The sequence below is a fragment of the Solea solea genome, chromosome 18 (assembly GCF_958295425.1).
Source record: "Solea solea chromosome 18, fSolSol10.1, whole genome shotgun sequence".
NCBI lineage: Eukaryota > Metazoa > Chordata > Actinopteri > Pleuronectiformes > Soleidae > Solea > Solea solea.
Window position 1 is genome coordinate 15,762,219 of NC_081151.1, and position 24,644 is coordinate 15,786,862.

The following is a 24,644-nucleotide window of genomic DNA, read 5'->3' on the forward strand; positions in this document are numbered from 1 at the left end:
GGGACTTGCCTTTCGTGTCACTCACTCACTCACTCACTCACTGGGCTGGAGTTTGCGACAGAACATTAGACAAAAGAAACGCTCACCTGTCTATCAATGGACATGAAATGAGCTCAGGGACAGAGGTCGGATGCCGGGGATTATTGGATTATCAGAGCGCTGACGGAGCGAGCGACTGCGCGCAGAGCGCACGGAGACGTCGCACATGCCGCACGGTTCCGCTCCTCTCTCTGCGCCACTGAGATGGTTCGGACGCTGCTCCGGTTCAGCTGAAGGAAGGACGGATCTGGAAGCATCCTGTCCTGCTGTTGCTCAGTGAAGATCGGCTCAGAGTCATGGTGGTGAGGACTCAGCGAGGGGAGGTTGTGTGGCACCTGTGGCTGATGGTGGTCACTGTGGTCAGCGGGTTTCCCACCGACCTCCAGAGGAGTCCAGCCACAGACATCAGCTCAGCGTCTCCCACTGAGGTAAAAACTCTGTCCTCCACACGAACACACTTTCAAATGTCTTTGAATTATTTCTGGACAAAATCCACAACCAATATTTGGTCATCTTTAGTGTTTTTAATGGATTGACATGATGAAAAATCAGTCTGAGTCATTTTTAGTCATGAATTGGGACAAATACAGATTGACCAATGACAGTGCTTAGAGTTCTATTTAGTTAAAGTTAGTTCAAAGTACTTTTCTTACTGCATACATGTTTCCTGTAGTGTCTATTTAATCTAATACATCATTTGAGAAATAATTATATATGGTGGTCACATTTAGGGGCTGCAATAATCCAATCCAATAATCTTTCAATTATTTTCTCAGTTCATCTTTTGGTCCATGCAATGTTGATCGAGTGTTTTTTCAAACCTGGGAATGATGATGTTCTCTAACGTTTTGTTTATTTGTTATATGGAGCAAAGAATCCTGCAAATATTCACATTTAAGAAGGTGAAAAATCAAAAAACTTTTTTTTCATAATGAAAAAATAGTTGTCGATTCATTTAGTAAACGATTCATTGATTAATCGAGTAGTTGTTTCAGCCCTAGTTACATTAAACACAATTTAGTGCAAAAATAACACTTGCATATTGTACTAATTATTGCTATTAAAAAAGTGATTTACTGTTAACACAAGGCTTTTTTAATATGTGAGAGCCAGGGCCGGTCCTATGCATTTTGGTGCCCTATGTGAGATTTGTATCCCCTCCTCATAGTAATAAATAATAGTAAATAGTAAACAAAGCAATATGTCTAGTAAATGGTAAAAATCGAAAAAACACTGTTATTTACACCTATTAGCGTGTGTTCAGTGCACACCATGTCTCCACCAAAGCTGGGGTGCTATCTGCTGAGAGAGAAGAGACAGGACTCTCCCTAATGTATTGTAGACTAGCATCTCCAAGATGCTGTTGCTGCTGCATCTGTCATATGATATGGTAGAAAATTTTACATGCACCCTCCTCGAATTTCCAATAGAAATTGGCAGCCCAAACAGGACAATGTAATAATTATTTACAGTGCTGTTGAAAGAATGAAAACAGACGGTGATGAATCTACTGTAAAGTAAGTCGCATAATATATATATATATATACATATTTATAAATAGACTTTTCATGGGTGCAACCCACATACTCAACTCTGCTGCGATAGTAATTTGATTTTTACACCCCTTCCTGATGCATCTCTCCCATTATCCAGACTTGGGACTGGCACTAGTGGTACACTTGATGCTGGGGTCAATTTAAAGTGTCCAGTTTACAATGAGCAATGGGGATTGGGTACATTGCTCAGAGGTACTCCAGCCCTTGACCTGGCAGGGAAGTTACCTTTATGTTTAGCCATGGGCTGTCACCTCACCATCATTTCAATGAATTAATCAATTCATGTCCAGGAGCACTACTGCTTTTCTAGGTTTTCTATGGTTAGCAATGTGTGTGCATAAATGTTGATGCAGGTCTCCCCCTGCCCTTCCATCACCCTGAGCTCTGTGTTTTTATTAAAATGAGCACTCAGGGGTTCATGTTGCTCACATTGAGCCTTGAAGCCTGACTTGGTCCAGGGTTGTTGCAACATGAACTGTGTGTTTTCTGCACAAGCAGCCACTTTACTTATCCAAACTGTGGAACAGGAATGTGAACAAGGCGACTCAGAGTGTGGTTGGCACGAGACACATTCATTGAAAAATAACATGGGACACGAAGGAAGAGGTTCCAACTGCTCTAACTAAATAGGCGTCGCCTTCACTCTCTCCCCAGGAGGCACACTGGAGCTGATGCCTAATTTTACAGTGGGTGTCAAATTCTTCAGCTAGCTCAAATTTAAGTGGAGTGCTTAATTGTTGAATAGGCTGAGCGGAATGAGCGGCTCTCAAATGTCCTGCACACCAACTGAGTTAAAATTACAGTATACATTAGGGGTCACTAAATGGTGGAACCCAGTCTGGATCCAGACCCTGATGCCTCCCTATCTGGACCTGGGCCTATTACCATAAATAACAGATAACTGCCACATTTTTCGGGGGAATTTTGTATTTTAAATGGCAGTTTTTCTACTATTTAAGGTCCTAGACGTCCAGGGAATGCAGACCATTACACGTGCTGTAAATTACGACATTCAGCCAATCATATTTGGGGCCTCACTAGATGTAGAGCATCAACTGCATTGCTGAACTTCTTAGCTTGTTTCAGGTCAGCATGCTTACAGCAGCTACACTGAGTGAACTGTGCTGATTTTCTTGGGATTAGAGGTCTCGACTATTTATTTATTTTAATCACTAACTGCTTGTGTTTCCAAATGAAAAGAAAATTATCTTTCACCACAGTTTCAACCCCACGCATAAAAATGTCACAATATGTTGCACATGCCACAAATCCAACATTTCCTTTACTGTGTCAGTTCCCTGAATTCATTCAGTTTTTTAAACAAGGCTTTTTTATGAAGGGACCAACAGATGCTCAGCCTCATTCTTCAAAACAAGAGTAAAGCATTTTTAGTATATTATACTCAGTTTGCTCATTTTTAAATATAAAGTATATTGGACATAAACCATTTAACCAGCCATGTGAATTGACTTTCACTGGGATAGATGTGGTATATTCTAATCTATATATCACAACACAAACAAAGCGAAAAGATAGGGGAATATAAAACTGATATTATTACTACTATTTATGTTTTACGTTTACCATCATTTTTTTACATGATCAAAAAACTCCAAATGCTTTCTGAAATTATACTTATGTAATCAAACCTGTCTATACGGGTCTCCATACTATCTAAGAGGGGACATGTCATCAAGTACAATAGAAGTAGGGATTCATTTTAGAGAACAAAAATCCCCTTATACAGGTGTGCTTCTTGGTGTGTTAGTTCTGTTTCCATAAGAGGACAGATCAGAGAAAATCAGTGATAATGTTTCGCAAAGAAAGATTTCCAAAACCTGAATAGACAAAACAGATCGGCTGCACTGCACATCCACAGCTCATCTGGGACTCTGTGTGTGTATGTGCACTGCGCTCATACAGTGCTTCTCTGTGTGTGTGTGTGTCCGACTCTCCGCCCACAGTAAATACGGTTAGATGGATCTCACTCGTGCGGCAGAATTGTGCAATTCCTTCTCGTAAAGTATTTAGGTTTATGAGAGATTTGCTAGATTTGTCGCTTGTTGCTAGTCGCTTTTTTTAAAGAATGGCAGGAATGTGTTCCGTGTCACTTCGAGAATGGTTTTGGTTGAAGCAGGCAGAGGACAGTGAGTGTACTGGTGTAACTATCACAATGATGTACAGTACAGGAGAAATTTTAACTGTTTTTATCAACAAATTAACACATTTTCAACTCTGTTTGTGTTTAGGCGATTTCTGTTTTTTGGATACATCTTATCCAGCTTTCCAAAAGACCCTATTTGGCTCAAACAGGTAACGCTGGAGCTCCATGATAGCATCTGCAGTTACATTCTGGTTTGAGGGTACCTAATTAAGGCAGCACACTCTGATGTACGGCTGGGCGATAACTACTTCATATTAATCGATATTGATAATTATCAATACTCATAAACTTTCCTCTTATTTTGATCACTACAGTTATCAATCAGAAGATAGTAATTTCAAGCACGTTCATGAGATTTTTAAAACCAAACTTCTCAACTATGCTCCCTGGAATCATGTCCTGGGCTCTGTGATGAGTCACTGCCTCAGTCTTTTTAACGTTTCGATTTTTTAATCATACGGCACTGTTGCGGAGTACCTCAACAGGGCGGTCTGCGTATCTCCATAGGTAGCGGGAGATGATGTTGATTGTCGTGCCGTACAGTGCGTGTAATCCAGGGGGCGCGTGCGACGAAGATGGTCGAATAAGTTTGTTGATAATAAGTAATAAGCTGTCTCCTCGCTTTCAGCGCTCATTCTCGCCTCTGCTCGCTGTTGTTTTGAGTGAGACAGGGGGAAGAGGATGGGACAACCAAACTTGACTGTTCAGTGATTGGGTGTTTGACTTCCAATCCAGAGGCTCTGACCACTCTACAGTCTGCAAGCATGGTAGCAACTTGGACTGAGTTTGTTCATGCAACCAAACTTGCTTTGTCTATTTTTCCAGCACTTTTTTGTTTTTTTTTCTTCCCTACACTGAAGTTAGCCTTTTTATGGCTTCAGTGGCTTTTGTTGGACTGACAAATCCAATACCCTTGACTTTTAGATCCAGTAGGGTCGCTAGTGGCATTATGGTCATGGGCTGCAGGATGTGTAAGCCTCTCCCTCAACTGCCTGATCATGTGGTCTCCCATTTCCCTCGTCACTGCAGCTGCTGTATTTGAGAGCTCCACATCATTAAAGGGAGACAGCAAAGACAGGCACCCACCAATAACGTCATACTCGTCTGAGGTCAGTAAGGGGATGTCAGTTTGTAGACCAGCTCAGGCTGCCCCCCACTGGCTCTCTGAGCTCCAGATGTTGAAGTGCTTGATATGTGCTGTTTCAGTTTCGGCCTCCCCAGATGTTGTTGAGCCTGTGCAAACTTCTCCTTACAGATGAGCAGTTGAAAGACTGAACTCTGTCATTTAAGGTCATTACAAACAGCCTTTCTGTGTGATTGTGTTGTGTTTGGGTCCTATCACACCCAGACCGTTATAGGTTATGCCAGTAGCAATAAATAGTACCCTTTACAATTCACATTCCTTTATAACAATATACAATAATAAAATTACAGACTTTCCTTTTTTTTTGCCACCTAAAATTGTGATCTGAAATCCAGCATCAATCTTACTGGACATTGTCCTTCAGACCCTGGGCAATATCATCAAACATTACATGTGAATGATGCACAGCCCCTTAACTCACAGAAGAAAAAGGCTTGGCATCACACTGTTCACAAAGTTACACAGTTTGTCCCTCTTCCCTGGTTGAGGATGCCTCCAGTGGCACCTTTGGTTCATGATAGACTGCATCATCATCTCAGATAGTGAAAAGCATGTAGTGGTTTGCAGGTCAGGGATCTGTGACAGTGATTGAATAATATGTTGTGTCAGAGTGACGTGAGTAACTTTGTGGTGGATGGTCACGAAGAAAAAATGGTTTTAGAACATCTTGATTTTTTTCTTGAGGCAGCGTTTGGGGTGTGTTCAATTTATTTTGAATAATGTGCCTTCAGAGCATTGGATGACACATGGGTTGCCCAGTCTAATTCAATCAATTTATTGACCTGCTCTGTTCTTCCATTTGGGGCATTGTCTTCTTGTGGCAGAGTCTCTCCTTGCAAATTGTGCGTTACTTTCTCAAGGGAGTGTTGCAGTTTAAAAGCTGTTGAGGGAGCTGAATTATTTTAATTTAGAACATTAATTTAATTGTTCTTACCACAAACTCTGTCCCTGTAAGGAAAACCGTCCAAGATAAGTCTTCCGACATACTCAAGCAAGAATTCTCCAGGCTCAAAGTTTGTGCTGGCAAATACTCCATAACCTGCAAAATAGGTAAATAAATATAGTACTAGAGCCCATATGCACCAATGTGATTACATTATAACATTTTACACATATTAGAATGGCAGTCAGTATCAATTTAAATGATCCCCTGCGTAACTCTTCTGTGAGAACATCAGCATTCTTACACACAAACTATGCTTAAATCAATGTTCTTGTCACAAAACCCTTTAAGACATAATGCATAAAAGTAGAACTGTGATTTAATAAGGATTGCATATGTTAAATGATTGCATGATAGATCATGTCATATGTCCCTTCATCATTCAAAATCATGGTATATTCAAAATCTTACATCATGCACAATCAAGTCCACTATATATAAAAAACATGGCCTATAGGTCTTTGTACTATATATTGATCAATATGTGCAACATTTTAAATTGTTTTTCTTGTATCTTTGGGGGGGTTCATTCCCAGTACTACAGGAGAGACAACGCAAGGAGTTTGGGTTGCATTTTCCCTTTTTTTTTAACATGTGATGCTTAGTACATTGTCACAAAATACTTTTCCCTGCTTTATAAATATCAGCATGTTTGATGAATCTCTTCTGAAACATGTCTTTATCTTGCCCAAAAGCAATGAAGTGCACGGCTTCTTTTTCAGGACAAACTCTTCTGGGTCTAAAGTTTCTTCACCTGTAACAATTTGATTTAAAAGGATATGTAATGAAACTCATAATAACTTGAGTGACTTTGGGAAAGGCTATGATGCCATTCCAATTGTCAGATTCATAAAGTGGAAATTTGTAAAGATGGGGAACCTACCTCTTGCTTTATAGATTGAAGAGCACTGAATATGTTTATCTGCTTCTGCTTAGTACTTCAACTGCAACGTAATGTATTGTATTGTAACAACAATGTAACAACACAATCTGGCCTGACATAATCGGTTTCCTGTGCTTGGGCATCCGAAGAACTTCTTCTTTGACGAGAATAGTGATAAGTGCGGGTAGACATTTGAATTTGCTGATATCGTTTACAAGTAGTGTAAAGGTTACAGAGACTGAATTGAAACATTTAATCAGATGGATGTGGTGTCTTAAAGCAAAATATGGCATGGCCTATGTTGACAGTAAATTGAAAATGAACGAGTTAACACAGAAGGGCTTGCATGGCCACACAACTGTCCGGTAGACAACTTCCGATGTGCACATAAAAACAAATCCTCTATATAGAAACAGTATGGTGACACAGCAACCATGTACTTCACAGATCCCAACATCTTAAGCCCATGGCACATGTTGCGTCGCATTGCACAGACCCTGGTATACTCACGCGTCAGGGACCTGTAGTATCCCACTTCACCATCGGGTGGCAGTACAAGTCTGGACGCAGGGCATAGGACGCATACCTACCAAAGAAGAAGAGGATAAATGAGCAAAGAGCCTAAGTGTGTGACCATGTCAACAAGAACAATGACGAAGAACAACAATGTCCAGACTTTTATTAAACTACTTACTATAGCGTAATAAACTCCCCTCTGGAAGGGTAATCAGAACAAGTAAGGCGGGGACAAGTTCTACAAACAGTAATGCAGATAGTGAGGATGATGACGAAGAAGAGCTGTGCTAAACATCTGGACAGAGCCATGATTTTATTGTGCAAAGTACAAGTTGATGTAGGCTGGCTAGGTACTGCCGTGCAGGACAGGTGAGATTGTATCAATCAAATAGTGCAAAGGGAGAATTAGAACTTGATAGTCGGTGTGAATCTCTGGCAGTGAGGCCAGTCCTTCATTGACTACAGTGTGGGGGATGGTAGCTGAAGATCGACATTGGCCTTTATACACCGATCTCCATGGGCTGCTAGCTGCTCATGGCCAAGATGCCATATCCAATTCAGACTGACGAACAAACTATAAGAAGTGAAAGTAATTTAAGACAGAAAGGCTTGCAAAAATGTCACTCAAGCTTGCGTGGCCAAGCAAATTCCAGTAGACCACTAAACACATTATGTCCCACAATTCACCTGAAAACTGGAGTTGACGCCATTCATTGATGACATCAACTTATAGGTATTGCCAATGGTTTATAATGGATGGTAATAGAATGTTGTGACCTGTCAAAAGAAACACAAAATAATTAATTTCCAAATCCTGGAGTTAGAGTAGTTTACTGAGACGAACTGCTTAACTTAGGGAAATAGATATTTTGTCACAGTTAATTGTCGTTGACATGCAAGTAGAGATGCTGTTGCTCTACAACAATTGAGAAATGTGTGATGAATTAACATTGAATTGATTCTGAGAGATATACAGGTTAAGTCAGCTCAAGGGTGGATTTAACCCCCAAAGCTTACTGTTACACAACTCTTTATTTGACTGTAAAGATTGAAAAGCATAATCTTCATATTTTGTTTCAGACTAGTTTCACCAACTGATTCCTCCCTTTATCAACTGCTATTCCCCACATCCACCCTGATGATCTAAAAGCGAATGCCCCACATCTTCTCTGCTGTGACTTTGTTTTACATGCGCCACACACAAACAAGTGACTAGTGACTTGTAAAACAGTTGTTTTCAGTGTAACTGAATCATTAGCTTAGGTTTGTGATGCTGCTCACGATCAGCAGTGCTGTCGCTAAATACACCAGACTCCTCTTAAATATGGAGACTTTAGACATTTCCCTCGTAATTGTTGGAGATTAATGCACGTTTTTAGGATTATTAAGTATTTTTAACTGATCTACAGTGGAAACACACCATCAAACAGAACCATCATGATGGTATACTGCAACAATAAGCCTGCAATTGCATTTGTTGAAGGTGATTCATTGATCCACCACCCTTGTCACGACCATTGTTGAAATGTGACCTGCAATTGTCTCCTGTGCCACATCTGATTAGACCTGATAAGCCTGCTCTGATATGAAAATAAGAAAGCACTCTATGTTTGTTCACAAGGACACAATTATGTTTTGTTATGTCACTGTGAGTGTGTTGCACAAGTGACAGGTAGACAAACAAGAAAAGACTCAAAACTAAAAGGGATAGTTTAGATTTTTGCACATTAAGTTGTATGACATAGACACCAGTAGTATGTTATGACTGGTACTCCACAAAAGCAGGACTCAAAACAGTTCAGAATTCAAAAACAAAATCACTTTACTTGTCTCAAAAGGGCAGGTTCAGTACAAACAAATCCAGGCAAATCCAAAAAGAGCAAGGCAAAGGCGGAAGTAACCAGGCGATAGTCCAAAAAAACCAGGAAAAAAACACTTTTTGCATCACAAACAAACAAGTTATGTTAACACATTTGAACAATAAAAACGCTGTCCATCAGTATGTCAGCACACACTATCAATTTGGCCCTATTTTTCAGACCTGTATCACTACGCCAAAACAAACTGATAAATTGAGATAATTTCACAGAGATTTATATTTAAATAGAATATATATTAAAAAAGAATCAAACCTTAACAAAACACTGCAAAATAAACAATACAGTCAAAAAAGACATCACAACTGTGCAACATTAATAATTACAGTAAAAAAAAAAGTTTTCACTTGTCTCGACTCCTCCAAATCAGTTGTACCACAATTGGTCCTTTTACATTACAGAGAATACTCCATACCTCATGCACAAGAGCTTAAGGTTCATTTATCTCCAAGAAGGCAGAAAAATGTCTCAAGAGCAGCTGCTCTCACGTCCTCACTGCGCCACTGAGACTTTATCTAGGTTTTATTTTTTCCTAAAGTGGTATCCGTACATTTTATTTCCGTACCAAAGATACGGAATACCCTCTCTAGTCAAGAACAGGCTTTTTTTCTCATAATACATCAAAAGAATGTATTATTTATAATATTTTGGAACAATTTGTCCCTTTATTTCTGTGTAATTTGTCTATTTATCGGTCACACATCTTTCACACCTATTAGCCTCCCCTGCCAACAGGAGCAAATTGAGATTAATGGTGCTTTTCCACTACACAGTCCCGGCATGGCTCAACTCAGCACGGCGTGACCACCGAGCCGAGGCGGGCCAAGACTGTGTGGTGGAAAAGTGCCATAAGTGTTTTACCCAGGGCCACATCATCATGTAGACTAGAGGAGCTGGGGCCCAAACCCCCAACCTTCTATTTGAAAGGTTGGAAGAAGACCGCTTGTATCTACGGATCCATAGCTGCTCTTACATGACATCATGGGTTTGCAACGTCGTTGAGGTGCAATATTTATCGTAATCACAACTCATTTAAGAGCTCACCCGATATCCCACTGTCCCTGTCCTCTCTCAGGTGATAGCACAGCATAGCCATGGCGACAACAATCCAACTCTCCAGCAGCTGCAGCAGGAGAACCTGCTCCAGACTCTACCATCCAGTCCATCCACCCTCAGGTCCAGACACCGCTGGTCCCAGCACCTCCCCCTTCCTGAGCCTAAGGAAGAACCTGAGCCCTTCATCCTGGACCTGAGGAAGTTCCCAGAACTGGCCAATGCAGACATGGGTTCACAGAACCCCAACATCCAGGTAAGCAATATGGGGAGAGGCTGCAGTTTCCTGTAACCACTGTATAAAGAAGGTAAGATCACTGCTCTTACAGCATAAAGAGTTTAGCTCATCCCTGCACATGTTTTCTAGATTAAGAAACGGCTCACAGGTGGTGCAGTCCATTACTTTCTCTTCAGTTTCTGTCCTCCACATCATACTTCTCATTCTCACTCCATACATCCCATCTCTCAGTACAGCTGCTTTGAGTCAGGACAGCTTCTTAAGTTACCATCTACTGGACCCTTAACAGTGGGGTGCTCCAGTCTAAAGTCTAAATATAAAGCATATGGCCGCGAAATATAAAAGGTCAAAAGATATTTTCTCACTTTTGACTGTGAGGCCCCAAGAATGAAGGCAAAGGAACTTGATTTGTGTCGGGGATTTAAAGAGAAACCTGCAGGATGCAAGAGACTTCCAAAGATGGAGTTATGCAGGCATGAAATATAACTTACTTTTTCTTTTGTTGACTCAGGTTTCCTTCCATATCACAGTTAAAATCATATTAATCTGTATGGTTTTTAAAAAAAAACTGCAGTTCATTGGTTGTTACAGTACCAGTCTTTTGAAGAACTGCTGACTGCAGTGTGCACCCACAGCACTGGGAACCAGCTTGAGATATGGACGCTTGCTGTAACTGGCTGCCAGGGGTGGACAGTATTTAGCATGAGCTGCATTAATACCTTCTTGATTTATTCATCTGTTTCTTCTTCTTGTTCCTTTCCATCTCCCCTATGTTGATTAAGTGGTTTGATTTTAGCCACTTAACCAAAGGCTCGCATAATAAAATCCTCATTAACTTGGGTCTGCCATTCTCAACTGGAAACTGAAGTTTCTAAACTGCTCATTCTTCCACACCAAAGTCCATAGAGAAACTCAGTATTTTAAGCTCACAGTGACATTCCTGCCTCTTTTGGTTAAGTGACAAAATATCAAGTTTGAACTTACTGATGGATGCAGCAGTGGATCAACAACTCCTGTGAAACACGAAGGTAAAAACTTTTTTTTTCTATGGACTTTGGTGCAGGCAGTAAAGGGTTTACAAAGCAGCATACACTTCAGTTTCCTCTTGGAAAAGGCTGTCCAATGGTGCGCTAAAGCAGGAAACACTTTTCTAAGATCGCTTTACACAACCCAACCCTGTAAAACCCAAAACCAGAAAAAATTGGGGAAAAAGTTCACCTTTCAGATGTTGTAAAATGATGTCCTGCACTTCTATCCACCAGCGCCTGTTGTGATCACGTGGGCTCTGCGTGTTGGATCCATGTAGAGTCCACATGAGCACAACAACAGCGTGTGTGTGCTACTGCCATTTCAGAGGTTAAATATTTTTCTTTAACCTCTTAAATCAGAGGCTACGAAGCCGCACAGCGAGCGCGAGTTAGCCGTTAGCACCATGCTAGCTCGTCATGAGGCGAGCTGCTAAAACAACATTATTTCATAAACCAGCGCCACCTGTCGACTTTCAACAGCCTCCGTTTGTTAACTATACCCCAAAAACCAGCCATGCCAAGAGCTTTCTGTGTTTTAAATGTGTCCCGAAGCTCCACACACGGAGCTAAGTACGTATGTGGGGTCGGTAATCCAAAATAGTGAAAACAAGGGGGGTGTTCTCTGAAGACAGGCTGTTACCTGTTAAACATGAGTGCTCTGAAAACACCCCCATTAGCACTTGGTACTTTTCTCCTGATGAAATTAACCATAGACTGTATGAAATTAACATGGCAAAAAAATCAATATTCTTATGTAGGTTAAAATTGATGTAACCCATTGGTTTTTTTCTCATACCTGCTGTTGCTGACTATTGTTCTCTGTTTAAGTCATATCACTTGATCAAGCCTATTCTAACATTCCACACTACAAAATAAGTCATTAAAGTATGTATGATTCGTGCTGATATCGTAATCAATATTGTTATCGTATCGGAAGTGAAAAAGTAGTATCGGGACATCGCTAATAACAGTAAATATCATGAATAATAATCACACAACAGTCATATTTTTATGATTTATAATTTATTATGCTAAATAAAAACTGAATGAAAACGGACCCAGTACGTGCTCTGTGTGTGATGTGATGGTGTAATTTCACAACAGTGGGTTTTACAGGGTTAAGCTGACGAGTCCCTGTAGGCAGCCATGTGAGTTACCACTGGCTGCGTAACTTTGTGTCAGTATACTTCATACAACCAAACAAAAAAAACCTGAGCTATCCCTTTAATTTAGTCACTTCTCTATTGCCTGAATGAATGGGTGAATGACAGCAGTGAACTTTGCATCCTCTCATGATTAATTAGTCACTCAAGTTTATATCAACTCGAGTAGCTGGAGTGTGTCTCTGGCTTGTCTTTATAAACAGTTGCAGTTGGAAACATAAGCAGCTTGGGTTTTGTCCAGACCTGTGTGTGTGTGTGTGTGTGTGTATGTGTGTGTGTGTGTGTGTGTGTGTGTGTGTGTGTGTGTGTGTGTGTGTGTACCCATGGGAGAAGAGTACACAGAGATAGCCAGAATCAGGTATCTCTTCACTTCATCTTTCCATCTCGCCACGTTTTTCATCCACCTTCTCAGCCCCTTCCTCCGGCGCACAATGGCCTTCTTTCATAAAAGGGGGCAGCGCTTTAATCTGATCTTCAAATAAACCGCAGTGTCATCATCATCATCATCATCATCATCTACCTCATGTCTGATAGCTTGTACCAACATGCCAATTTGTTGCACAGCATTCTTTTCTCTCATATAATACTAATCAGTGTTATTTTGTTAAGATATTTAGAATGCATAGAATCCTACGGAACAAAAGTAGGATCAATGACATAAGAGCTCTAGTGGCTGATGTCACACAACCAAGGTGACGCCCACTGGAAGGAAACAACGCTGTTCATGATGCTTCCTTATGCTAACTAGACCTTTACCTATACCTATATTTAGCCAATAGACTCCAGAGTGAATGATTGTCTCAAAGCCAGGTTTGCGTCCATTTGTTTCCCTCCAGGATCTTTGGAGTAAGATCAAGGGAAGTTAATCAAAAAGTTAATACTGGAATAATGTCCTTACCAACTCATAAAATGCACGTTCATGTGACAGTGAACTCTGGCAACATGGAGGTTCACAGAAACCAAGTCACATGACCTCAGGAGCTCTGTAGAGTCGAAATACTATTTGGAGATGAAAAATATTTGAACTCCTCTGGTCCTTCAAATTCAGTCGTTAATAGACAGAAATATAAGTTAGGATTTTTAGCAGATTTGGAGTTATACTAATTATAATGAACTCAATATTTTTAAGCAGTGACACAAGTTAGCAATGATGGTCATCTATAAGTGCAACACCAGGAAGTGATGCACTATAAATAAAATCTTTATTTATACATTCAGTCTTTTACAGTTTAGATTCACCAACATCTCTCCACACATAAATACTCAGACTACAAGACTGTTAAATTAAACTGCATAGTTCCACTTTAGTTTGTTCTCATATGCTTCCATAATGCTCCTTCCTCTGCCTTCACCTACATTTGGAGGCTGCAGTCAAACAGGAACCCCTATAACCACTGAAAAGCAGCCTGCTCAGGGATCATGTTGATCACAATCATTGCATGCACTTCAAATACAGTTGTTATTCTGAGATCTGGGCAGAGCTGTTTACTGTTGCCTCTGTGGCTTTACTAACAGACTCAAAGAAGATTAAAACAGATTTATTTAAAGGTGTAGTGCATAACTATTGACTGAAAACAAATGTATGTCACATTAGAACGGTCAAAACTGATGAGTGAAACGAGTTGACACAATGCTAATTAAGTCTTAACAGCTCGTCACATCTCCCCCTGGGTTTCTCAGTATAGCAGTGTTTAGCTCTCGTGTCACCCAGTGACATTCCATGAATCACTTCCACACAGGAAGTGATTCATTTTATCACAAGAAGATGGAAGCAACAGCAACATTGCACTAGTGCACTGTTTCCATCAGCTTAATTGAGGCCAGGAAATCAGATTATAAAGTCAGTTAATTTGTTATGGATGGGTTATAAACTATTTGGAGATGATTGCTCCATGGGTTCAATTTAGAATTCATACTTGGAATTATTGACCTGAGATGAAAAGTACAGTTTTGGAAATGTAAGATAAGTGTTTCTGGAAAGACGAGCAGATTTTTGACATGCTCACAAGGTGTTAATGACATAGAGGTTAACAGTGAATTAATATTGTGCCTCTCAGTCTTGTGGATGAGGTAATACACCCAGTTATGATTGTTGGAGGAGATGAATATGTACAGCTGTGTATCATCAGTGTAGGAGTGATATGAAATATTGAATTGCCTTGGCCCGGCCAGGTTCAGTAATAGGATTAGTTCTGAACCTGGATTGTTAAACATCAAATATGTTGTTATGTGATAGATGTGATTGGCCTTTTCAAGTTTCTTTCTGACAAATGGGCGGCTGGAGATTGGTCTGTAGTTCTCTAAGACAATTTTTTAAGCAGTGATGTTACCATGGCGGGCTTGAGACATGATGGAAAGATTATAAAGTGGTATTTACAACTTTCAGGTGATCATCTGCAGTATCAAGCAAACACTGAGGAGGCAGTAAATCAAGAGCACATGTTCATGCACCATTTTCTGTGGTCCATTATTTTGAATCAGATGCTATGCGTCCAATGTGAACCAGGCCTTAAAGTGGGGAATGTTTCATCGAGCTGGAGTCAGTGTAAGTCAAACTCCGGAGCTGCTGAAAGGTTCATTTCTTTATCAACCAAGGACGTGGCCTTTGAAATACCAATGAGCTCATTGGTATTTCAAAGGCTATACGTCTTTACCATTACATTCATTCATTGTCTATCACTTTATCCTCCACAGCCAATCCCAGCTAAAATAGGGTGATAGGACGCCAGTCCATTGCAGGGCAAACATGCAGAAACGAACAACCATTCACTCTCACATTCCCAACTATGGTCAATTTAGAGCATCCAATTAAGCTATGCACGTATTTAGACTGTGGGGACCGAAGAACCTGGAGAAAAAGTCTCACACACACAGAACTCCTGCAAACTCCTCACAGAATGGACCAAACTAGGATGTGATCTGGCAATCTTCTTGCTGTGAGGCTATCACTACATTTGTATATGAAAGTGGCATTTTCAAACCCAAATCTAAAATGGTAAAAAACCGGCAGATGAGGGATTTTCTGTTATAAGACCAATGAAAACAGTTCGTCTAGCTGTGAACGATGAGAATCAATCTGGAAGTGAGTTAACTACTGGTGGAGTGTGGATGACTGGCATACTCAGAGCATAAACAATGTGTGTTTAAATGAGAATTGAAATAATTGTTTTTATTCAGAACACCTCTGTGTCTGTTCCCAGTTCTCATTATGTTGTGTTTCTTCCAGGTCACCATCGAGGTGGTGGACGATGGTCAGACTGAAACGGAGGTGGAGATGGACCTGGCTAAGGAGGGTCAGCGTAATGACTGGTCAGTGTCATCGTCAGAGTGGGCCAACAGCCACAAGAAGCTGTTCTGGCCACTGTTCTGGGAGTACCCGGAGCAGTCGGAGAACGGGCTTGGCAGAGCCAGTGTGGAGGAGCAGTCAGAGGATTTCAACTATGACCCAGAGGAACTCATGCTCAGTGGAGTGGGGGGTGATGGTGGGGGGCACTGGAACAAAGACTGGCATGCCAAGGATAACTATGGTAAGAATGCTCAAAGTTTGATGGCTTGACCCTTGATGGCTTTAAAGTTTTATTGTTTGATAAACATTTTATTCTACGAATTAGAAACCACACGGTTGGGGTAGTGGTGAGCACTCTTGCCTTTGCAGCAAGAAGACCCGGGTTTGAGCCCCGGTTAGAACAAGGCCCTTTCTGCATGGAGTTAGACTCTTATTCTTCTTTTAAAAGTATCCTCTTTGGTTTCATTGGGGGCAGCCTGTGGCCAAGTGGAAAGGGAACTTGGCTTGTAACCGGAAGGTCGCCGGTTAAAGTCCCCACCCGGTCGAAAGGGCGGGGGGTACCCCTGAGCAAGGTACCCAACCCCCATTGCAAGGTACCCAACCCCCATTGCTCCCCGGGTGCTACTCAGTGTGGCAGCCCACTGCTCCTAATTAATTTTTTTGCCTCTCTATTGGTTTTTAGTGTCCAGTTTACAATGAGCAATGGAGACTGGGTTCTGTGCTCAGAGAGACCTCAGTGCTTGACCTGGCGTGGATTCAAACAGTCAACATTTCGGTTCCAAGCCCAATTCCCTTACACTTGGCCATGGGCAGCCAGTGTACTAGCACACTTAGCAGAGTGCAGATCAGTCTCTAGATGTAAATCCTGTTGATTGGTGGAATGCAAATACACCATTATTCCTCAGACGGGGCAGGCATTATTTATACTGTCTGCAGCCTTAATGATTTCTCATATATGGACCTTTTCTGGAGATTGCGAAACCCAGCAGGAGACGTTCACAACAGCTGTGGTTTAGTGTTAGAGGGGCGGTCGTATTACAACCAGATGGTTGGAGTTCGATCCCCGGCTGCACTCGTCTGCATGCCAACGTGTCCCTGGGTTCCTGGCTGCTGTGCTGGCACTGTGTGAATGGGTGTGATAGAAAAAAGCATTGCATATACATGTAGACGTGCTGTATGAATGAGTGTTGACGGTGTATTCATCCAGTTATCTTGTCTAGAAAAGCGTTCTACAAAGTCAGACCAGTGTTATTTACAATAGCAGAACTGATTCAGACTATTCAGTCAAAGGGTATTGCCTTAGTCCATCATCCAGGAGATGGAAGGAGTTTTCTGGAGATGCTTTCACTTGGACAGTTTCTGAAAATTTGATATCGGAAAAGTTCCTGAAAACATTTGGAGGGACGTCAGATTTAGCCTCCTGGAACTCTGTAAACATGAAAGGTGGGGGTTACATAGACCATGTCATGTCATGTGACCCCCAAGCTGTTTTGTTGACTTGTTGACCGTCTGCACACACTTTATGGCCCGCCACATAAATTTGTCAGGCACCGAGAGAGAGAGAGAGAGAGAGAGAGAGATGATACGTAGCTTGGAGCCAGTTGAGCCTGGTTTGGTTCTCTTGTGTTCAAAATGCAAAATGTGCAAACCTGAAGAGTTGATTGGTGGATAGTGTGCATATTATTGAGTATTATTGAGCAGCAGACTCAGTCTCTGAAATAAACACTTATACATTACCGTGATAATAACCGTTTTACCAAGTATGCATTGGGTGGTGACTTGAGGACTTGGGAAAGCTATGTATCCTAGAATGCATTTCGGCGGAACATAGCAGCAGATATTTTTCTGTGTCCGGGAATGCAGTTTTAAGATCATTTGAGGCAAGAAATGAGTCATTTACAATTCAAAAATGTGGCTTGTGTATTAAGATATGACGTATTTATAGTTTGGCAGCGACGTTGTCGGAGGTGATCAGCTCGCCTCTGCCCGGCACAGAGCAGCGTTACCTGTCACTGTCTCTGTCACTAGATACTTAACTCTAGCTGACTTCCTCGAGCTTTTATTTTGGTACTTCCGGTGTGAATTTGCATATTAGCTAAATATTTCGACCGAAAGATTTAGATTTAACATTTGGATTTAGCATTTAGCATTTATATTTAGATTTAATATTTAGATTTAACTATTTAATACATTTCTAAGTTAACAAATATTGTTGAAAATGTGCTAAAAATTGACTTTCAAAATTTCACGCCACTTTTTCAAACATAGTGTGAAGCTAAATGTGACAAAATGTTGAAGTTATTTTCAGTATGTGCTTCTTTACAAACGGCACCCGATACACTTTCTGCCCGTCTAAACTGAAGTTTTCAAACTTCTCTGTTTTCAGGGCTCTGTAGCGCCAGAGCAGACTCTTCACTGTCACTGTGTACTTACTGCACTCAGATTACACCAGAATACATTGTTTCATGTGCTGAAATCTCCAAATGACTCGTTTCACTCTCAAACACCAGCTGGCTGTGCTTCTTGTCTGATCATTAGTGTGATTATGACTTTGCTCAGAAGTATGCAATTTAGTGGCAATGTTATATTAACCTCTGCGTGGAAAATGTTTGGAGGGAAACAGCTCCAGATTTGAGTCTGAGCTAAAATGACTGGCATGCAGAGTATAGGTAAATGGTATCACTGACGATTCAGTGTTCATTTTTTGAGCGTTTTATTGCAGCAATAAATTCAGCGTGCTGTTAAAGCATTCGGCTGCAACATTAAACCGTAGTTGTTGATAAAATGCTGGCACTTGATACAGTTTCCCCTCTGAAGCTTAAAAGTGAAGAGTTATTTTTGCATACGACCGTCATCACTCTCACTGCAGGACGACTTTCACTCCTTCTGATCCCCCCCTCCCTCCCTGGCTTTCTTTTGAACTTCTCCCCCCTTTCCCTCTCTTACCCCCTGAAAGTGTTGTTTAAATACAGAGGCCCATGTCTCAGAGGTCCCACACTGTCGTTATCCAGCTCTTTTCAGCCGCATCTTAATTGCATAACATGCATTCACCAGCTGGGCGAGGAATTCACAAGGCTAACTTCAAAGCCCACTCTTAATATATTACTCCTTGGTTTTGTTTTTCTCCCCTGTGCTGTCTCTCCTCTAACCATCCCTCTCTCTCTCTCTGTTTTTCAGAGTACGAGGAGGACTGGAGCCACTGGGCTCCCTGCAGTGTTACCTGTGGACACGGCACCCAGAAACGCACCCGCTCCTGTGGCTATGCGTGCACAGCCACTGAGTCGCGCACTTGTGACCTGGAGAACTGCGCTGGTATGAGGCAGATACTCTGATATGGAAAAGACTATATAATTCTGACATTGTTTAACAGCCAGTAAGCGCTTCTAATTGAGTTACTTTAGTCTGCAGGGTTCCCATGGGTCCTTGAAATCCTTGAAAGTTTGTGAATTTGGAAAATAAACTTGAGACCCTTGAAGCTGATATTTAGATAAATGTCTTTCACCGCCAATGTGCCCTTGCGCCACCTATTGTTTCATGTGCCCTGCATTGCTTGATGTACGTAGACTAAGCCTCTCTCCGCTGTCAACATGCGATTTCATGCAAAATAATGAGTGGGTAGTGTTAAACAAGAGAGGGCAAATTACATAATGCCTGGGAAATTCCAACTCCAAGATCTCAGGCTCACCAGAGAAAATTCCAAGTTCTCAAGACAATCACTTGTCCAGATGCAGAGCGTGCTGCAAATCACTAAAAGTGGACGCCATGGACGAAGCAGCTCTTACACGTTCCCCCCTATCTTAAGCTGTGTCACCACATTTGGTCCTTTTATTTGAGGTCCTTTGGTCCTGGAAAGTCCTTGAATTTGATGTCAACTAAGGTGTGGGAAACCTGAGTCTGTCTAAAACCAAAAAAAAAGTGAAATCAAACTGCTCTTTTGTGTTTAAGTGGGTTAACTCTGAATCAATTTGCTTACCAAGTTAGTGGAAAATATCTTGTACACTTTAAAGCTCCAGTCCAGAACTTCCATCGCCCCCTGAGGACTTACTAAAACACTGCTGCACGTGTTTTACGAGTGCTATGTTGCTGTTATGCCTCCACCTTGCCTCCATTAGTCGTGGCATGATATGTGTCACTCTGTGTGCAACACAGGGATGTCACCTGAGACATGAAAGAAAATATTGCTATATTGAGAAACACAGAGAGAGTCATGTGGAGCTAGTAAACTTAATCTGAATTGTGTTAATTCATTTGAGAATGTAGCCATCATTTGTTCATATTTAAATTACAAACTACAGTGTATGTATGTATATACATACATAAGTGTGTGTGTGTGTGTGTGCACATTAAAGTCCGTCAATACCACTTCTTTCTCTCCTACCTCATGTAGACACAGTGGTATCAGTGACTGTGCTGACACCCATCCAGAACAACAACAGCGCTGATTCCCTGGACACAAGTAATTATGGCTTTGTATATTCAACTGTCTACTGTGTACTGAGCTGTTCATAAGTATGTTTATTTCATTGAGAATTACGGTGGACCGACAAACGCACTGCAACGACCCAAAATACATGCAGGAGGAGAAACAAGCTGCATATTCACAAACGCTGCAGATTCAAAAGCACAAACAAAAACAAAAGCACACGCAGAAGCCAAAAGACACACAACCCCAAAACACATGCAGAAGCAAAAACGCACACAAACACCAAAACATATGCAGAGGCAAAAACACATAAACCACAAAACACACGCAGAAGCAAGAACACACACAAACCCCAAAACACACACAGGACAGAAAACCATGCAAGTCCCAAAACACATGCAGAAGCGAAAATACAAACAAATCCCAAAACACATGCAGAAGCAAAAACACACGCAGAGACGAAAACACAAACACAAACCCCAAAACACACACAGGACAGAAAACACGCAAGTCCCAAAACACATGCAGAAGCAAAAATACAAACAAATCCCAAAACACATGCAGAAGCAAAAACACACACAAACCCCAAAACACATGCAGAAACGAAAACAGACACAAAACACAAGCAGAAGTGAAAATACACACAGACCCCAAAACACACAAAGAAACGAAAACAGACACAAACCCCAAAACAGCAGAAGCGAAACCACCAGCATATCCTAAAATGGAAGTGGGTCTTTGGAAGCACTCGTTTTCGTGCAGCTCTACGACCAGCCGTAATTCTTACTTTATTAAGAGGTTATCCTCCTGTAACAACGCAGTTTTTATGATCAGTGTTTCAATTCAGCAGTAGTTTGCTCTGGGCTAAGTATACATTTTTTTTACATCTCAAAGTTAATGATCATTTGTATTAAAAGAGCAAATCTGACTTTTAGTTAGATTTTTTTTCAAACATTGTTCAGTACATTTGGTTTACAATACACTATCAGATATCAATGTATACAGTACTTTGTACAGACGCTTATGTCTGATTAATAAGTCCCTGAAACATAGCTGCGAGGAGATGTGCTTTCAAACGTGGACACAGATACGGTGATCTGAGTGTTTTACTTTAAAAAACTGGATGTCAATTTCCTTAAACATCAGCTTGACTGCAGGCTTTTTCCCATATATCCCTTTGTAAATCAGGCGTTAAAATTCTAAAATAGTGTCATATGGTTTGACTACAGAGAAACAAGTGTTGGATAGCTTGACCGCAGTCAGATAGGATAAACTCTTAATAAAGGTCTTTTAATAAAGTAAGAATTCCTCGAGTATGGTAACAGCTGGTCGTAGAGCTGCTCGAAAACGAGCGCTCCCAAAGACCCACTTCTGTTTCAGAATATGCTGGGGTTTTCTTTTCTGCTTGTGTTTTGGGATTTGTGTGTGTTTTCTGTCCTGCATGTGGTTTGGGATTTGTGTGTGTCTTTGCTTCTGTGTGTGTTTTCGGTTCTGCGTGTGTTTTGGGATTTGTGTGTGTTTTCGCTTCTGTGTGTCTTTCGGGATTTGTGTGTGTTTTCGCTTCTGTGTGTGTTTTGGGATTTGTGTGTGTTTTCGGTTTTGTGTCATTTTGTTTTTGCAGTGTTTCTGTTGATGCATGTGTTTTGTTTCTTTCTGTAGATAATTTTTCTTTTGCACTGCATTTCTCATGTTGCTTTTGTTTGTGTTTGTGAATATGCAGCTTGTTTCTCCTCCTGCATGTGTTTTGGGTCGTTGCAGTGCGTTTGCCCCTGTCGGCCACCGTAGAGAATCTGGTTTTGTTTGTATGTCTCACTTCCTCACACGTTGAGTTCCAGGAACAAAACTTTACCAATACCATCTTTTTCATTATCGCTTTACGACGGCATTGTTTCAGGAAATGTCTTGAAAAAATCTTTTATGAGCAACAATGAAAAAGATTGTTTTTGGAAAGGCCTGTTTTCATGTGGATATGGCTTTACTTATACTATACTTACTTATTACTTACTATACTTACTTTATATGAAAATGCAAGTGTTTTGAGATTTACTGTGGGACCAAAATACTGGTTCCTACGAGTTCTTACAAACTTAAAAAAAACTTAAGCAGGAATGTCTTTGGTTTGTAATGTTTTTCCTATCTTATGAGGGCTGTAAATGTTTAACTCCTGGCATGAGATTATCAGCGGACTGATAGTGAGAGGTGTCAGTTCTAGTGACCACAAAGTACCTACTTCAATGTGATTGGATGTTGGACATTGAAGTTTGCTCCAAGCCGTGCAGGTGGTGAAGCATGAAATGAAGCAGCTACATGAGTAACCTTAGTTGGACAAATATACCAGTCATGGGAGACTGGCTCAGACCATCGTCGAATTATAGATTACTGATTAAACGTGCACATGGAAAAGGTCGACTTGTCAAGTCGAGTGCAAAAAGAAAGTAGTCTTCTTCTTTCTTCTTTAATGCTCATGTGAAATAAGATACTTCACTGACACAATGGCCCATGTTATACGGTGATATATAACATAAAGTGTCATGAGTCAAGTCTATGTCCAGTTGGATGGAGTTATCCATCATTATTATTTGTTTATAACCAGATTATAGTCAATTCCCAAAAGTTTCTGTGTTCCTCCATTTCTACAGAGAAGAGAGAGTCCTCTTTGAGGGACTGTCCATAGGTGATGGTTTTTTTTTTATCGTATTGACATTTTATCCATATGGAAACAGAATTTTGGGAATTAAACGCAGTTTTTGAACCTTGATGACCTTGATGTGTTTTTTAGAGGGATAGGGACCTTCCCCAATGGTCTACTGACACAGCTGATCCACTGCTGTACTAATACCTGTGCATATAGCCTTCTTGAACATTTGAATTTTTCGGCATTCCAACAAGCAATTTGTGGCAGTTATGTGAGATTCCTGTTTTATACTTACTACAATAACAAATGGAGATATTTACATATAATGCAAAATATTTTACGTCACCATTTGAAACTCAAAAATGCAATGATGACTAATAATGGGTTTCTACCTAACTATGTGTTTTATTTTCATGTATTATTTTTTATTTATAAATGAGCAAATAATCCAATTACCAATGATGGCAGAGACTAAGAACCTTATCTTTGACACCCCACACCCCCACCCTACCCTGCAGATGTAGACAGCTGTGAGAAGTGGTTAAGCTGCAAGAACGACTTCCTCCAGAAGTACCTGAACCAGGTGCTCACAGAGCTGCCCAGCTGCCCCTGCTCCTACCCCACTGAGGTTGTTTACAACGCCGTAAACATCCCAGACCCCAAACTTCACAAGACCTATCGCTGGAGGGACGCAAGTGGACCCAAGGAACGCCTGGACATCTACAAACCGTCCGCCAGATTCTGCGTTCGCTCAATGCTGTCGTACGACAGCACAACGCTGGCAGCGCAGCACTGCTGCTATGACGATCAGCTGAGACTGATAACACGAGGAAAAGGAGCAGGGGCACCAAATTTAATCAGTACTGAGTTTTCGCCAGAGTTGCATTACAAGGTGGACGTACTGCCTTGGATCCTGTGCAAAGGAGACTGGAGTCGATTTCACTCGGTGAGGCCGCCGGATAATGGGCGAGAGTGTGCAGATAACCCCCCAGAACAAGTGTTTCAGATGGAACTCAAAGACGCCAGGGAGTACTGACACTGTGGTCACAATTGTCTCGATCCTGGATGAGCACAAAAACTTTATTGCTAATGCAAACCATATGTGAACTCCTGGTACTGACAAACAAAGTGTTCAAGCTTGAGTCAGTCATTTGTTACTGAAACACTTTAGCAACAAGTTATTTGTTAAAATTCTCTGCATGACTGGATACTAGACACCAGGAATTAAAGTTGTCTAGAGAGTGGGGGAAAAATCTGGTGGCGTAGTGGGCTAGTTGTAGTATGGAATAATAGCCAATAGCAAGTATGCTGAAACCAATGCAACTGATTAGAGCTGCAACTAATGATTATTTTCATAATCGATTAATCTATCGATTATTTTCTCGATTAATCGTTTGGTCCATAAAATATCAGAAAACCTTAAAAAATGTTGACTGGTGTTGGTCAAACCTGGAAATGACGATGTTCTCAAATGTCCTGTTTTGTCCACAAACCAAAATGATTGACTTTTAATAATTTCTTTGTTTTTTAGAGCAAAGAAACGGAGAAAATATTCACATTTAAGAAGCTTAAACAATCATAAATCTTGTTTTAATCATGAAAACGGCTTCAAACCGATAATCGATTATCAAAATAGTAATCGATTAATAATCGATTCATCGATTAATCGTTTCAGCTCTACAACTGATATAGCCCA

At 40.9% G+C, this 24,644-nt stretch overlaps 1 protein-coding gene across 1 annotated transcript; it reads left to right on the forward strand.

Annotated features, from left to right (window-relative positions):
• Window positions 1-23,992, forward strand: ism2a (isthmin 2a). Its single transcript, XM_058615274.1, has 6 exons — window positions 1-467; window positions 10,198-10,431; window positions 15,831-16,131; window positions 19,068-19,202; window positions 20,278-20,346; window positions 23,467-23,992. Exons 1-6 carry the CDS (start codon window positions 336-338, stop codon window positions 23,982-23,984), a joined length of 1,389 nt encoding a protein of 462 aa, XP_058471257.1. The 5' UTR covers window positions 1-335; the 3' UTR covers window positions 23,985-23,992.
• Window positions 23,993-24,644: the final 652 nt, after the last annotated feature.